At 39.9% G+C, this 16,409-nt stretch overlaps 2 protein-coding genes across 6 annotated transcripts in view; one reads left to right on the top strand and one right to left on the bottom strand.

Moving 5' to 3' along the window:
* The window catches only part of SLC3A1 (solute carrier family 3 member 1), a 28,045-nt gene extending 15,593 nt beyond the window's left edge, over nucleotides 1-12,452 (top strand). The window contains 5 exon segments of the mRNA XM_042446850.1: nucleotides 1,904-2,028; nucleotides 4,634-4,829; nucleotides 7,220-7,366; nucleotides 9,803-9,919; nucleotides 11,108-12,452. Of these exon segments, the coding sequence (XP_042302784.1) occupies nucleotides 1,904-2,028; nucleotides 4,634-4,829; nucleotides 7,220-7,366; nucleotides 9,803-9,919; nucleotides 11,108-11,548 (1,026 nt within the window). The 3' untranslated portion in view covers nucleotides 11,549-12,452.
* Nucleotides 12,453-15,083: 2,631 nt separating this feature from the next.
* PREPL (prolyl endopeptidase like) overlaps nucleotides 15,084-16,409 on the bottom strand; it is a 44,201-nt gene continuing 42,875 nt past the window's right edge. For 2 of the 5 annotated variants that reach the window (XM_042457650.1, XM_042457734.1), the window contains exon 15: nucleotides 16,230-16,407. In XM_042457650.1, coding sequence (XP_042313584.1) covers nucleotides 16,303-16,407 — 105 coding nt within the window. In that variant the 3' untranslated portion in view covers nucleotides 16,230-16,302. Of the gene's footprint in view, nucleotides 15,766-16,229; nucleotides 16,408-16,409 lie in introns of those variants that run through there. The other 3 variants (XM_042458168.1, XM_042457910.1, XM_042457993.1) reach the window with 3 other exon arrangements.

The following is a 16,409-nucleotide window of genomic DNA, read 5'->3' as shown; positions in this document are numbered from 1 at the left end:
GCCTTAGGGCTGCTACAGGTAGGAAATTACTTGAAGGGACACAACAAGAGCTGCAATAATAACAAGTATATCGAAGTGGATTCAGTGCTTAGAGAGTCAAAGCATCAGGACTTTTTGATTAGTGGGAATACTAAAGAGTGGATTCTTTATGCTAGCCTATGACACTATTTAGATCAGTGAGCAGCAACAGTGTGTGTGTAAGGTGAGCAGGGAGAACAGCAGAGAAAACCATGCTAAAAAAAAAAGCCTTGCCAGCTCCCAAGCATCCATTATCACTATTGTTGTTAACTGCTCTTGAGTCAACCACAACCCATGGCAACCCTGTGATGAGACATCTACATGATCCCCTATCCACTTCTCTGTTTAGGTCCTGCAATCTTAGGCCCATAAACTCCTTGACTGAGTCTAACCATCTGGTGTTTGGTCTTCCTCTCTTTCTGCTACCCTCTACTTTTCTTGGCTTTATTGTCTTTTCTGAATAAATGAGTCATTCCTTCCCTGCACCTGGTGTCACACAGTATGGGGGGGGTGCTTCTGGGGCAACATATGCTACCCCCCCCCCCCCGTGGGGGCCTATCCTTTTTCTGATAAGCGAAAGGATGAGATGACGTGTGAGGGGAGAGTGTGGGATCATGCAAGAGCATGGGGACAGCACAGAGGGGTTGGCATGGGGGATGAGGGCCCAACTTGGTTTCACCTCTCTTCTAGGGTGTCACCTGATGTGGGCTGCATCACCACACACCCTCCTAGTGATGCCAATTATGCCTTCTCATAATGTGGCCAAAGTATGACAGCCTCAGCTTGATTATCTTGGCTTCCAGGGAGATTTCAGGCTTGATCTGTTAAAGGACCCACCTGTTTGTCTTCTTGGCTATCCATGGTATCCTCAGCACTTTTCTCCAGCAAGACATCTCAAATGAATTGATTTTCTTTTTATACACTTTCTTCATAGTCCAGCTCCTGCATCCATACATGGTGATGTGGAATACAATGACTTGGACAATTCTAACTTCAGCGCTCAGTTGTATGTCTTTACATTTTAAGGTCTTGTCTAATTCTTTCATAGCTGCTCTTCCCATTCCTAATCTTCCTCTGATTTCTTGACTGCAGTCTCTGTTCTGATCAATATTTGATCCAAGGTACAGGAAATCAATCTAATCTCTGCCACAGCACTGCTGCCTATTTTGTCATCACTACTTACATTGACATAGTTATGCTGGCCAATATCATCTGCCACTGTTAAAGATTAGTGCCTGCCTGTTTGTTCAGTACTGATGTCCACAAATTTGGAAACCTAAGTGACCAAGCCAGTGGACTCTAAGGTTCCTGGCAGATACAGATTGACTTAGAAATGGCAATGAACTTGCAAATTCCTCAAATAAAGCTATCAGATGAAGGAAACATAGCTGTTTCACCATCTCCATAGGTTTCTTTGTTTCTTCTGATCTGAGCTATAATCCACAAAGTAGCTGGTGTGTGTGTGTGTATGTGTGTGTATTTTCCCAACACCGCTATATTGTAGTGAGCTATCCCTGCTGCAATGCAAGTTATTTGGGTTTGGCTTGTTTTTATGTGGGCAATCAAAACCCATTTCTTGTTGGTGGAGATGAAAACTGTTAGAACTACTTTGTTGATATGGAGAAACACAATTGCCTACATGCCTTCTCTTAAGGACATAGGCAGGCCAACTGTCCAGATGCGTCCCTGAACTGCTAAATATCCACATATGATTACATTATTGGGGACAATATGATCATTAATAAAAACAGTTCTAACCAGTCAGTTTTTGGAAATAATGTTCCAAGCACTGACTTCAACATTCTGCTTATATCTGTTTATGGATGGGAGACAGTGGAAACTACTATTAGTCAAAGGATTAATAGATCTCCTGTTGCTCTTCAAGGACAGCATCACAGCCTATTCCGAATTGTACCATGACTATACTACGACCCAGGTTGGCATGCATGATATAATCCGCAGCTTCCGGCATACCATGGATAAGTTCAGCAGTGAGCCCGGAAGATACAGGTAGTAACACTATGATATCCTCATCTATCAAAGCTCTTCCACAAGAGTCTGGAGTTCTTATGACATAGTTCCTTGAGTTTTGCCAGTTGTTGCCAGTTGCTGTTGCCTCGACATTCACTTGTTCCATTTTTGGGTGGGTGTGTTTGTAGCAATTTCTTTGACCTGTGCTAGGGCTCCTCAAGGTTGTTTTTTTACACTAGAACTTGATTTGCTAAGGTGGTCTTATGATCTGAAGAGCAAATTTGTCTCAATCTATCTGTCTGTCTATCTATCTATCTGTTGGTTAGTTATATATACATTTTTATAATGTGTTAATTTTTATTGATTCTGTGAACCGCTTTGATCACCTTGGAAAAGCGGTATAAAAATAAAACATATTATTATAGAGTTACATTGCCATTTCATAGACGCACTGTGGCACTATAACTCAGAAATAAACAAAGCACACGTACTAATAAAAGAGGACAAAAGGAGAAGGAAACATATTGTCCCCATATGTTTTGTAATTACAAAAGCACATACGCTCAAGAATAGGACTAAAATGTTTCATGGGTACTGGGATTTGCCAGAAAATTGTCTGGAACAATAGACATGTTATTTTGGTATGATTTAAAAACCTCAGAACTACAGCAACAAAGATAGCAACTTGCTGACACATTTGCCCCATTAAGGCTGAAAATGCTGGTGCAAAAAGTCCTGGACTCAAACTTATTCTTGAAAACAATCACCATCACACTTCTCTACAATCATGCTATTATGCTGCTTTGGAGAATGATGATCCTAGTTTACTCTTCCACACCACCTCACTAATCCTGCATTTTGCCCATGTATGCCCTATCCAGTACATGTATGCCTTTATATTTATATTTATATATTATTTAAAATGATAAAATAAAAAGGAAATGAAAATTAAGTAAAAGGAATCTCAGTCTGCTTGGGAATAGTGAGGGGAAGGGAGAGGAAGAAAATCACATTTACTCACTCAGCATAACTGCCAGAATGTAGGCTCTGCAGTGGAAGAGACTGTAGTGGAAAAGCTGTGATATTGGGAGCCACTGATGGGTTTTCCCTGTCGGTGAAAAGGTGTGCTTCACCAATGCCTTTGTGCACTAATGACCATAATTAAAAGTGGACCTGCAACTTCATTTCCATACACAAAGGGTTTGTAATTTGAATTGACATCCTCACATACCAATGGCATATATATGTCTGTGCCTGTCATCCACTCCACCAAATGCATCTGAGGAAGTAGACTGAAGTCTACGAAAGCTCATGCTGCCAATTTCTTTCTTTCAATTAGTCTCAAAGGTGCTACAAGATCTCTCTACATACTGATTAAAATTCAAAGCAGCAAGAGGAGAGACACAATGTCACGTCATAAGTACCAGTCAAAGACATTATTGTCCTGCTGTAATTGTGATTTACCACCCTTGTGTGATAAAGTCCTAAGACAGTTGTATCCAAGTAGACCACAAGTTGAACATGAGCCAATAGTGCGATGTTGCAGCTAAAAAGGCCAATGCGATTTTACGCTGCATCAATAGAAGTATAGTGTCTAGATGAAGGGAAGTAATAGTGCCACTCTATTCTGCTCTGATCAGGCCCAAGCTGGAATATTGTGTCCAATTCTGGGCACCACAATTAAAAAAGGATGTTGAGAAACTGGAGCGTATCCAAAGGAGAGCAACTAAAATGGTGAAGGGCCTAGAAATGATGCCCTATGAGGAACGACTAAGAGAGCTGGGGATGTTTAGCCTGGAGAAGAGAAGGTTAAGGAGTGATATGATAGCCCTATTTAAATATTTGAAGGGATGTCATATTGAGGAGGGAGCAAGCTTGTTTTCTGCTGCTCCAGAGAACAAGACCCGGAACAATGGATACAAGCTACAGGAAAAGAGATTCCACCTAAACATTAGGAAGAACTTCCTGACAGTAAGGGCTGTCCGACAGTGGAACACACTCCCTTGGAGTGTAGTGGAATCTCCTTCCCTGGAGGTCTTTAAACAGAGGCTTGATGACCATCTGTCAGGGATGCTTTGATTGAGATTTCCTGCATGGAAGAATGGGGTTGGACTGGATGGCCCTTGTGGTCTCTTCCAACTCTATTATTCTATGATTCTATGATCAGTATATAAGATGAAAAAAAGTATTGGGTAGAGAAGGGGAATTATGTCATGACAGTACTGTACCTTGCCATGTAACATTAAAACACTTACCAGGATTCAAAGTGAGAGTAGATAAAGAACTGCTATTCTGAACTATTCCTGAAGTGGGTTTCTTTTTTTGCTATACAAAATGAATGGCAATTTTCTAAACATATTTTTTTGTGGTTTTTTCAGGCTATGTTCTAGAAGATTTTCTTCCTGACGTTTTGCCAGCATTTGTTGCTGGCATCTTCAGAGAATGCTTGAGAATAGCATTCTCTGAAGATGCCAGCCACAGATGCTAGCAAAACATCAGGAAGAAAATCTTCTAGAACATGGCCACATAGCCCGAAAAACCACAAAAAACTATGGATGCCGGCCATGAAAGCCTTCGACTTCACAATTTTCTAAACAATTGGTATAAAAAAACTCACACAATTAAAATTTGTCCTCTTTTGAAGGTTTATGGGCACAGAAGCCGATGACCATGACATCAAGAGGACTATGAAATATTATGGGACATCTTTTATTCAAGAAGCAGACTTTCCTTTTAACCTCCACCTCATGAACATGCAAGAAATCTCGGGAAATGCTATTTTTGAAATGGTAGCTTTGTGGATGAAGAATATGCCACAAGGGAAATGGCCAAACTGGGCGGTAAGCATTTGATCTCAATGCTCATGTCTTTTTACTGCTTGCAGAATAATCTTTTGCAACCTCAACAGGCAAACAATTGCACACAGATCTATGGAGAAGTAACTTTACTGAGTTAAATAGAACTTTTTTTGGGGTAGGTAACTGTATATTGAACACTCACCTAAGAGTGCATCTTATTGAACTTAGTGAGAAATACTTCTGATGCCTAAATACATATATATATAGGGGATCCTACATATCAGCGGACTGGTGGTCCACAGATTTAGCCACCCATGGATTGCCACTTCCCATATTATTCAACAGCAGTGCATGAACATGGCTGTGCTGACATGCCCACATTTAAGTTATCATCATTGAATAATGTGGGGCCTGACCATTCTAATTTGTTGCCATCCTCAGCCCCCCCCCCCCGAAACTGAACCTCCAAAGATGGGAAAGGTCCATTGTATAGGGTTTTTCCCACATTTGTATTCTGCCTAACCTGCAAATTGCTGATGGCAGCACAGATGGAATGATTAACCCTCTTTTTAAAAAAAGATCACAACAATTTTGCAAGGGAAGTAAAGTTGGCAAGCAGTGAGTGGCCCAACATTATCCACTGAAATAGGAATTTGTACCTTGTTGTACACTAACTGGTTGATGGGTGGGTGGGTTGGTGAGGTTCAAAAACACCCTTAAAAACTTTCCTGGGGAAATAGAGTCAGTCATATGATTTCCAAAACTGTGGACCAAGCAATGAAAGAAACATGATAATCCTTCAATAGAGCAAGATCCCAAAAAGTTTTTAAATGATGAGAACTGTGTTTGTCTGCTTGTGCTCCTTTTTCTGCCTTTGTGTAATAAATGAGGAATCCTGCTGTTTGAATTTAATATTTTGCTGCACATAGGTTTTTAGTTTTGATAATTAGACTTCATCTGACAAGACTGTTCCTTTGTGTTTAGTGACCTCAGAACAATTTATTTCCTCTACTCTGCATGGAGCACAATCTCTTTTAGCGGAAAGCAATATTAAACCAGTTTATTGTGAATATTGAGCGGTGTGATTAAAAAGCATGTAAGCACTCAGTCAACATAATAAAATTGTGAATGAGACTTTTCCACAGGGGGTATAATCTAGCCAAGTACTTTATCATATAGGCCATTTTTCAAAACAATGCTTACCTCTGGAAATACTAACTTCATTAATTTAAAAACCATAAGTTGCATAATGCTACAAATAAAAATATGCTATATTCTACATGGCGTTAATCAGACATTTTGTTGCATAGAAAAACAAACAAACAAAACAAGATAATGTTGTATGTTTTATGTATGCTTTTAATTTAAAAAGTAAGACTAAATCTTAAGAAAATAACAAAACTGGTCATCATACCAAAATTTGATCAATATTGCAACAGAATTTATTGACAATATAAGGAACAGATTTGCACTACTAAGTACAATAGATCAGGAACTAGAAGAACTATGGTCAGAAGCAAGGGACATAATAAAAAAAGAATGCAGACAGACACAGTAGTCAAAAAGAAAGAGAAGAAACCATGGATGACAGATAAAACGCTACAAACAGTAAAAGAAAGAAGAAGCAAAAGAAAGGAGAGACAGGAACAAACTCAGAATCATGAATGCTACAGTTCAACAAATGGTGCAAATACAGTGCTCCCTCGGGTTACGAAATTAATTCGTTCTGCCGCCGCTTTCGTAACCCGAAAAGCATTCGCAAGCCGAAATGCCATAGGCGCTAATGGGGAAAAGCCGCGATTTCGTGCGAAAAAGCGCCGAAAAGCACCAAAATTTTTTTCGTAACCCGAAATAACCTTCGTAACCCGGAACAATTATTTTCAATGGATTTTTTTCGTAACCCGGAAATTTCGTAACGTGGGTATTTCGTATCCCGGGGTACCACTGTAGATACTACAATGATCAATGCAGAGTGATAGAGGACAACAACAAAAAGCGCAGAACAAGGGATCTATTCCACAAGATCAGAGAAATCAAAGGGAAATTCAAACCAAGGACCTGGGATACTGTTTTTGAAAGGGCGATTGCTGCTCACACAGTGAGGCAATCCATGGTAACTATGCCAACAGGGCTTTTCAGCTTTGCGGTAGTATTGTGAATCTGGGTTTATGCCACCAGGGAGGTTTTGCCCCTAATAGATGACTGCTACTAGAAGCAAAATAGTTTTGCTAGTGGTCTAAAAGCACTAGCAGAAGAATTAGTGCAAGCAAACATCTAATGTAATGACACTGTAATGTGTTTTAAATGTGGCTTGTGCAATAAAATAAAATACTGGAATGGACACTTGTGAATGCATGAAAATGGGGTTTCTAGAAAAGGTAGAAGGTTTGTGCTCACCGAAAGACACCACTGGATACTTACTTTCATTTTAGGTTGGAGGCCTCAACAGTGTACGTATCTCCTCTCGAGTTGGGAAGGAATACAAAAATGTGATAAATATGCTGCTTCTAACCCTTCCTGGAACACCTACAACCTATTATGGTGAAGAAATCGGGATGGAAGATATCACATCAGAAACAGTAAGTTAAACATTCTGAAACTCCAACTCCACAATGTGTCACTGCAGAGTGAAAAAACTCATACTGAAAAGAATCATACTTTCTCTGTATCTAGAAAATCTTCCTATGATGTGGAAAATCTGACATCTCTTTAATCTGAATTCCCCATTATTTTAATACACTTTGCAAATATGTAATACCCTTTCGAAGTCTTTAATTATGGCCGGTTACACACCGGCACTTGGGATGTCTGCAGGACGTCCCATTTTAAAAAAGGGGCGTCTCTTCTAGACGCCCCTGGGTCTAATACGGACTCTTTCTGTACAATATGGCGCCGGCCGTTCCACACAGCCAGCGCCATCTTTACGTATCGAACGCATAGCGTCCGAATGTGTCGCGGCGCCTATGACATCGCAAATGCGCCAGCGGCGCCTCGCGACATCATAGAGGCGCCGCAAGAAGGAGCTCCATTTTGGAGCTCCTTTTTTGCTCAGTGCGGGAGCCGCACGGTGTGGCTGCTACGGCTCCCGCACGGAGCAAGCGGCGGTGGTGGCAGACTGCCTCAAAGCGGCAGTCTATAACCCGCCTATGTTAGTTTTCATGATCCTATGAACATCTGTTGTATCATAAAATACTCTGTTTTATAAAGTGATATTCTTACTTCCTATGTACTAAGCACCATCTGAGAGTGTGAGGAGGCTTACATTCATCACACTATCTCTGTGTAGTCGCTAGGGACTGAGTCAGGAGATGTAGGTGCTTTCGTGTACTGCAAGTGCACAGGAGGCTTTTGAGGCCAGTGCTGTCATGAACTGATGACCACATCAATCTTTGTTGGTCTCTTAACTGCTGAGGCAGTAGCACATTAAGGAAAGATGGCTGTAGCAGATTAACACTCTGGCAGGAATATAATGAACTGCTGCAGTAGCATGAATTAATATTGGAAGAAATTACCTTTCATGACCTTAAATAAAAGGGTGAGGGGGCATTTAGGAAGGTATTGAACAGAATGGAGACTGCAGCCAAGAAATCAGAAGAAGACTGGGATTGGGATGGGTAGCTATGAAAGAACTGGACAAGATCATAAAATGTAAAGACTTAACTCTGCACACTAAAGTAGGATAGTCCAAGCCATTGTATTTCCCATCATCATGTATGGATGTAAGAGCTGGAGAGGGAAAAAAAAGCAGTTAGGGAAAAAGATCATTTGAGATTTGATGCTAGAGAAGAGAACTGAGATAGATGGCCAAGAAGACAAACAAATGGGTTCTGGAACAAAACAAATCTGGAACTCTCTTTGGAAACTAAGGCCGAAAACAGATAGCCCTGAAGGAGTGGCTTGCTGCCACCCCTTTGCTTGCCAGTTTGGGACTGTGGCAACCACACGGCACATGCCCAACTCGGCATTTTCTCAGTGCAAATATCTGGGGAAAAGGTGTCTTTGCCGCAGTGGCAGTGGTTTTTCTGGATTTCTGCAGCATGGCGTGTATAAACGCTGCACTGCAGAAATGCCACAAAGCTGCTGCACATGTGGCCAGCCATGCAGCTTCCCAGCAGTGTGGGGGCATGCTACTGTCTGAATGCCACACCCTCATGCCGCCGAGAAGCCGGCTCTTTTTGCCGGTATTTCAAGCCCAATGATCACTAAATTGAGGCTCTTGTACTTTGACACATCATGAGGAAAAATGGATCATTAGAAAAGACGATGCTAGGAAAGGTGAAAGGCAGTAGGAGAGAAAGAGCACACACTAGATAGTTAGACACAATTAAAGAGACCACAGGCCTGCAACACCTGAGCAGAGGTAGAGGACAGGGAGTCTTGGAGATGTCTCAGCCACAGGGTCACTGTGAGTCAAAGTCGACTCAAGGGCTGCTATCAGCAATGAACAATAGGGAGCATGTCTTGGGAGGAGAGTGTAAATGTGTAGAGTGCTAAGTGACAGAGTTGGTTGCAAATTCTGGCTGTAGGTCTTTAGCTTTAATGGGAATTCATGAGTGATCGTTGATTTACCAATGTGGTTGTATTTAGACATGGAGCTTGTTAAGTCATAGACTTAAGTCTATGAAAGATTATACTACAACTTCTTTCGCTCAGTTAGTCACAAAGGTGCTACAAGATCCCTTTGAAACGTACTAAGAGTAGAATACTTTTCAAACACTACAGTCTAAATCCTATTTTTACTCCGCACTAGAGTAGAGGAATGACTAGAGTAACCTCACTGAATCATGGAGATTTATTTATGGGTTGATTCACCACTCAACAACTGATTCAATACGTCTATTCTCGTTGAGACAATCCAGAAGAGTTGGGTCCAAAATTATTAATGAAATGAATTGCCTTTAAAAATATAATGCTCTGGCATTTGCAAGTTTGGCAGACATGGCAGTAGCTAAGGATTCTTGTAACAGCCATGCTGATATTCTGTTTGATACTGAATGTAGTGCCTTCTCTTTTAGGCAGCCTTTCCTGAAAAGTCACCCATGCAGTGGGATGACGGCCATCATGCTGGCTTTACTGAGGGCAATTCAACCTGGCTTCCTATAAATCCTGACTATCCAACTGTGAATGTGCATGTAAGTATGGCTGAAACAAATTCAAATGTACTAAAAAGTTAAAATATTGGCTGGTGTCCTGTTTGACAGGTACAATGGAGATTATCACATAGATGATAAGGACAGGAGCAAAGCGGATTGCTCCCCGTCCTCATCCCATCCTATTTGCTCAATTGGGGGAAAGATTATTACACACTGCACACTTATCCTGTTCTTCTCCTGTCAATGAAGTGTAATGGACCCATCATTTAGTATTAACAGAAATAAGCATGTGGTGTGTGATCATCTTTCCTCTGATTGTGCGAATAGGATAGGATAAGGATGGGAGCAATCTGTTTTGCACCCATCCTTATCCTCCGTGTGATAACCTTCAATGTTCTAAATTAGACTTATGACTGTGTAACTGTAAAGCCGACTCAAGGGCAGCTAACAACAACAAAGGATTTCCTATTCCCATTTATGATTCTGGTGCCATTGACATGATCATAAATGTCCCTGAAAACCTTGTTAAAAGCCAGCCAGCTATTCCATTTGACGGAGTCCTGTGGTTCTGGCAACTAGCATACTGCAAAATGACATGACCAGTTCCTTCCCACCAGTGAATGACTCCGTGGGGTCGTCTCACAACTTTTCATTACACTATCATTCACTGGCAGAAGGGGATTGGTCACATCATCCTGCAGCACCCCACAGAACTCTGTTGCTTGGAACAGCTGACTGGTTTTTAAGGTGTATTTGAAGGACTGAATCAAGAGATGGAGCATATCTATGCCTCTGATACAGGATCTTGGCCATTATTTTCTTTTTCATTTTCAATGTAGTTCTTGATGGTGGTGATCATACGGTACCATCAGTGTATATTGTATCTTGGAGTTACAGCAGCATTTTATGTTCTCAAGGCACTTACATCTAAAACATACAGTGATGATATAACAGAAGGAAGGACTGACAAATGTAGGGATGGAAGAATGTAGACAAATGTCATTATACGTATATGTTTACAGAAAGGTAAATTTTAAGGAGAGATTTGAGCTTGTGGCAGAAGTGCCCAAGCATGCATGTTTGGAGAGTAACTGCATACATGAGAAGCTGGCAAGGAAGAAAGTACAGAGCTTGGATTGGTGTAGTGTTAGAGGACTGGTGATCTGACAAGCAGGAGTATGTTTTTAGGATACAGTACAAGAAATAACTGAATGTAACCTATTGCAGGTTCAGCGGAGTCAATCAAATTCTACTCTGAATTTGTATCGAGAGCTCAATTTGCTTCGTACCAACGAACTTCCCATTCAGAGGGGATGGATGTGTTATATTTGGAACGACAGTGATGTCTTTGTGTATGTGAGAGAACTGGACGGGTTGGACCAAGTGTTTATGATGGTCCTGAATTTTGGACAGGAGACCACAACAGATCTGCAAGCTTTGGTTCCTGAACTTCCCTCAAAAGTTATTATAAAGCTAAGCACCAACTCAAACAACAATGGTAAAGATGTAAATGCAAAATCAATCAAAACTGGTAAGGGTGAAGGACTGATTTTGGAATACAGGACAAGCAAGGCAGTCCACAAGATGGAAACTTTCACAGATAAGTGTTTTGTTGCAGAAAAGGCATGCTATTCCAGTGCCTTCAATCTACTCTACATGTACTGCTAAGTGCCAGTGTCTGTTTATTCCACAGTTCATGAAGAGACAACCATCCATGAATTTTCAGAAGGACTGATAGTATGTCAGAAGGCTTCAGTATGTTTTATTATCATTCTAGTGTATGCCAACTGATGACAGATTTGTTACTCAGCAATTTCAGTGACAGACCCAGTAACATATTCCTGCTCATTTAATTGTAGCAGGTCATAAGCACAGTCAGTCTGCAGCTCCACTTTTCCAATCCACAGAAAATATCTCTCATCAGAAATAATTTCCTGCTTTGAGCAGCAGGATGGATTAGATGACCTCCACAATCCTTTCCAGCTTTAAAATTATGTGAAATTGTATGTTTTTGCCATAGTTCAGAAAAAATCATTAAAGATGATTTATTACTCCCCATTTACTTAAATCTTCCAAAATGATTTACACATTCATAATTTTAACATCATATGGCAATAAAGTTATTTCTGAGTATATTACTTACTACTTTAATCATTCCTTTGCAATATATTACGTATTACTTTAATCATTCCTTGGCATTTTTAGCAATTTTAAGTTTCCATTTTTAATTTTTTAAAAACAATTGAACAAACTCATCAACAAACATTAGTAATGTTTCTTCAATATTTTAACAGTAATGGAGACACAGCCTTTAGCAACATAAATCTAGTGTATCGGCACTAACACAAATATTTCCAAGCTCTGATTTCTACCCTTCACATGTCCTAGACTTCATCTTCTGTCTCATGGGGACAAAAATACATGCAAAATTTGGAGTTAATTTTTAGGAATGCATTGATAGAGGTTATAACAAACTCAAGTGATTAAGATGCTGACTCTGTTGATTGCAAGATCGGCAGGTTGGCAGTTCGAGGCTCGAGTGCTGCATGATGGGTTGAGCTCCTGTCACTAGTCCCAGCTTCTGCCAACTAGCAGTTCGAAAACATGCAAATGCAAGTAGATAAATAGATACCACTTTGGTGGGAAGGTAACAGCATTTGGTGCAGTCATACTGGCACATGACCACCAGAGCAGTCTTCAGACAATGCTGGCTCTTCAGCTTAGAAATGGAGATGAGCACCACGCCCTACAGTTGGTTACGACTAGATATTCAAGTCAAGGGACCACCTTTACCTATACAACAAACATTTCCAGACAGGATTCAGCAACATGCAAAATTTGATGTCCACATCTAAGCTATACTGACAGGGCCTGCTTGGGACTTCATAGGCCTTGGTCCAGGCCTCGGAGGTAGAGAGGAACTGCTGGACCTCTTACCCTTTCCCGCCACCACTCCCTTCTCCTTCTGTGTCATGTCTTTTTAGATTGTAAGCCCGAGGGCAGGGAACCGTCTAACTAAAAAGATTGCATGTACAGCACTGTGTAAATTTACAGCACTTCATAAATAAATGTTAATAATAGTAATAGTAATAATAATAATAATAAGTATTATGACAACCATGGGGCTGTGCTTCATCTTGTCAGGATTGTTGGGATCAGTTTTGGTTGTTGCTGCCTGATTATGTGGATAAGCTAGTCTGGTCCTCCTAATGTCAGTTTGGGTCTTTCCCATTTTAACTCATATATAGCAGTGGTAGATGGGGTGGTGGTCTGGGGATGGTGACAATGCCTCATTATGAAAACATTTTCAGGGTTAACCATGTTGACTATGTAGCAAAGAACAAAAACCCAAAGCACACAAAACATTTGGGCCAACCAAAATGCACAAATTATATGTTGCAAGCTTTAGAAGTTGTTGGTGTTATATTGATGAAGGTGTATCCATGGCAGAATGAGGAATGGCCTGCCTTCATGGATATCCCTCTATACCAGGGGTTTCCAACCTTTGCTCCGAGGAGCCCTTAGGGCTCCACATGCATTTCCCAGGTGCTCCGTGGCCGCTCCAGAAAAATGAAAGAAAAAATGAATGAAATGAAAGAATAAGGATATATTCTTATATATACTCCTAAACACCATTAACTTATAAGACATAGATAGGCTTCTTAGGGGCTCTAACATAAAAATAAGGGCTCCATGAGTCAAAAAAGATTGGGAACCCCTGCCCTGTACAGTCTTAACTGAGAACGATATTACTTTGACAAAATGCAGGCCTGTGACTAACTTTGTTATATATTTTTTTTCTTGTATGATTTTTAATACCTTTGTCTGATGAAGAAGCCAATGGAGTTTCAAAAGCTTGCAACATGTATTTTGTGCATTTTGGTTGGCTCAATAAATGGTATCCCCGTTTTGTGGATTTTGTATATTTTTGCACAGTGCCTCACTATGTTAGGCATAGGTGTCTGAAGATGACCTCCTTAGACCCAGAGGTATGTGAAAATTACTACCCCATCTCTGTGATCAGAAGAGCCTCAAACATTAATTTGAAAATTAATTTGATAATATTAAATATCAGAAATTGAGAAATTCATTAATAAAATAACTTAATGGATTGTTGTGTACCTTTAGGTTGTTTATAACTTATGGCAACCGCGAGGTGACCCTATTATGGGGTTTTCTTGGCAAGGTTTGCTCACAGGGGGTTTGCCTTTGCCTTCCTCTGAGGCTGAGAGAATGTGACTTGCCCAATGTCACCCAGTGGGTTTCCATGGCTGATCAGGGATTTGAAACCTGTTCTCCACAGATGTAGTTCAAGGCTTAAACCTTTAAGTTTTATAATGCTTGAACATGCTGGCTCACTTGAAGTTAATGATCTCAACATTTAAATATTAGCTCTCAAAACAGACTGTGTGATTTACAGACAATGGTGTAGGTGTTGTTTCCCCCAAGGACATATTTTGTCACTTCAGCTTTTAAAAGTGCTTTTATTATCATTTCCAAGTTGCTTTACCTCAACTTGGATTTGTTTTCCAGGTAAGCTTACAAAGCAGGGATATGTAGATGGTATGCCAAATCTTGAGTTCCAATTGATGCCTCTGTTTGACTCCTTCACAACTGGCAAATGTGTATTAATTAGTAATAACAAATTTACTGTATTAAAATTATAGCGCAAGGCATTTAATCATCAACATGTGAATCATCAGGCTACTGAGAACACAAAATATATTTCCTTGATTAAGTATAATATATGAATATAAAATGCTATATTTGCCATATATTGTTATAATATTATAAGTTTTTATTTTGAAACCAAAATAGAGTTGGTACATTTCTACTGACACTGACTTTATCTAGAATTGCTTCCAACGCTGACTCCACAATCTTGCTACAAAGCCCATTTAATACCTTGGCACCTGATATGCAATGAGCAGGCTCTAGACAGAAGCATCTCAGCTGTCATGCACAGACTGTGAAATAGTTTCCCAAGTGAGGTGCCTGTTCTCTGTACTGACTGCTTTTTCATCATGTAGTGAAGACAATTTCAATTAGCATTCTTCTAATTTGTAGCCTTTGATGGTTTGACCAGTGATTTTCACTGTTTGATTTTATTTCATAATGATTTAGTATTTTAAAATTTTCAGCTCTGGTCTGTGCACCACTATGAGTGCACCTGGACGGGATAAAAAACAAGCAAACAAATATACAAACAGTGATGATATTTAATAAAACAATAGCATCTGGAGAAAAACAAAAGTAAGATTTGCTCTGTTTTTAAGAAAAGAGGTAACAGTACAAATCAGTGCCAATTTTAAAATTTAGACAATTCTTAAAAAAATTACATGAGTAAATAGCTGTTAATTCAGTCCAAACTATATCTTCTGGTTTTAGCAATTGGCAAAAAAACAAAACAAAAACAAAACCAAAAAATCCCAACCTCCAGCTTCACTGATTCACTCCTGTTTCTCAAGACCAAGCTCGTTGTACAGAAATGCTAGTTGTGTTGCAACCTAAAAAACAAAAAAACCCACCTTTTCATTGTTAAAGAACAACAGACTCACTCTTTGTAGTCTTTACCACTCTTCAGAGAGATATTACCAGCTCTTTCCAGCTCCATTGCTGGTTCTCTTCCAAAGCTATTCGTGCTCTTACAACATCGGGGATAATAATGTGGGTTCTCCTGCAGTCTGAAGAGTAATCAGAGTTCTTCCTGCTCAATTCTCTTTAGAAAATGGCAGTTGCTGTAATGGGCTTTTCACTGAGATCAGAAAAGCTTCCTGTGAATTGAGCATTACTGTCAGGGATAACACAGCTTGTGACCAGAACAGCAGCAGTAACTCTGAAGCTTGTGTCACAAAATGCTTTCAAAATTGCTTTGCTTCCTTCCACTGCAAGCAAGCGGATGAAGAAAGTAACATGTTTGTGTGTATATTTTCTATGTTAAGCAGAAAACTTCATATGTGCTCTTTTAGAACAACTAAATGCTACTGAACTGCAAAGAAGCAATGATTAAATATTTTTCCATGTTCCTTTTTTCTACAGATTGAGATTTACTATATATACTCATGTATAACTCTAGAAATTTTAGTCAAGAAATTAACCCAAAAAATCTAGTGAACATATCCAGGGTCCATGTAAGTACTGCAGTTTGGCTTATTAAAAAGGGATCATTCGCTGGTGAAAGGCAAAAGTGTAATTTGTCATGGAACTACTGACCACCCCCCCCTTCTGCTCTCTCATCCATACAGCCTTTAGCTGGAGCAGTTATGCCTGCTGAAATTTTGTAAGTTCTTTGCCATTTTTTTTTTTGCTTTATCCTTAAGATCATTTGTTACATGCTCCTAAGTTTTACCCTTGACTTATCCATGAGTCATATCAAAATCCATAATTTTGGTCTCAAACCTGCCTTTGACTTATACATGAGGTCAACTTATAGTCGAGTATATATGGTAGTATTTGTATACAAGATCATGGGATTTCTTTCCCACTGGTGGGAGCTTTTCTTGAGTGGAGTCTTGCTCAGAATCCTCCT

This window comes from Sceloporus undulatus, chromosome 1 (assembly GCF_019175285.1).
Source record: "Sceloporus undulatus isolate JIND9_A2432 ecotype Alabama chromosome 1, SceUnd_v1.1, whole genome shotgun sequence".
Lineage (NCBI taxonomy): Eukaryota > Metazoa > Chordata > Lepidosauria > Squamata > Phrynosomatidae > Sceloporus > Sceloporus undulatus.
This window is presented reverse-complemented; position numbering and strand designations above follow the sequence as displayed.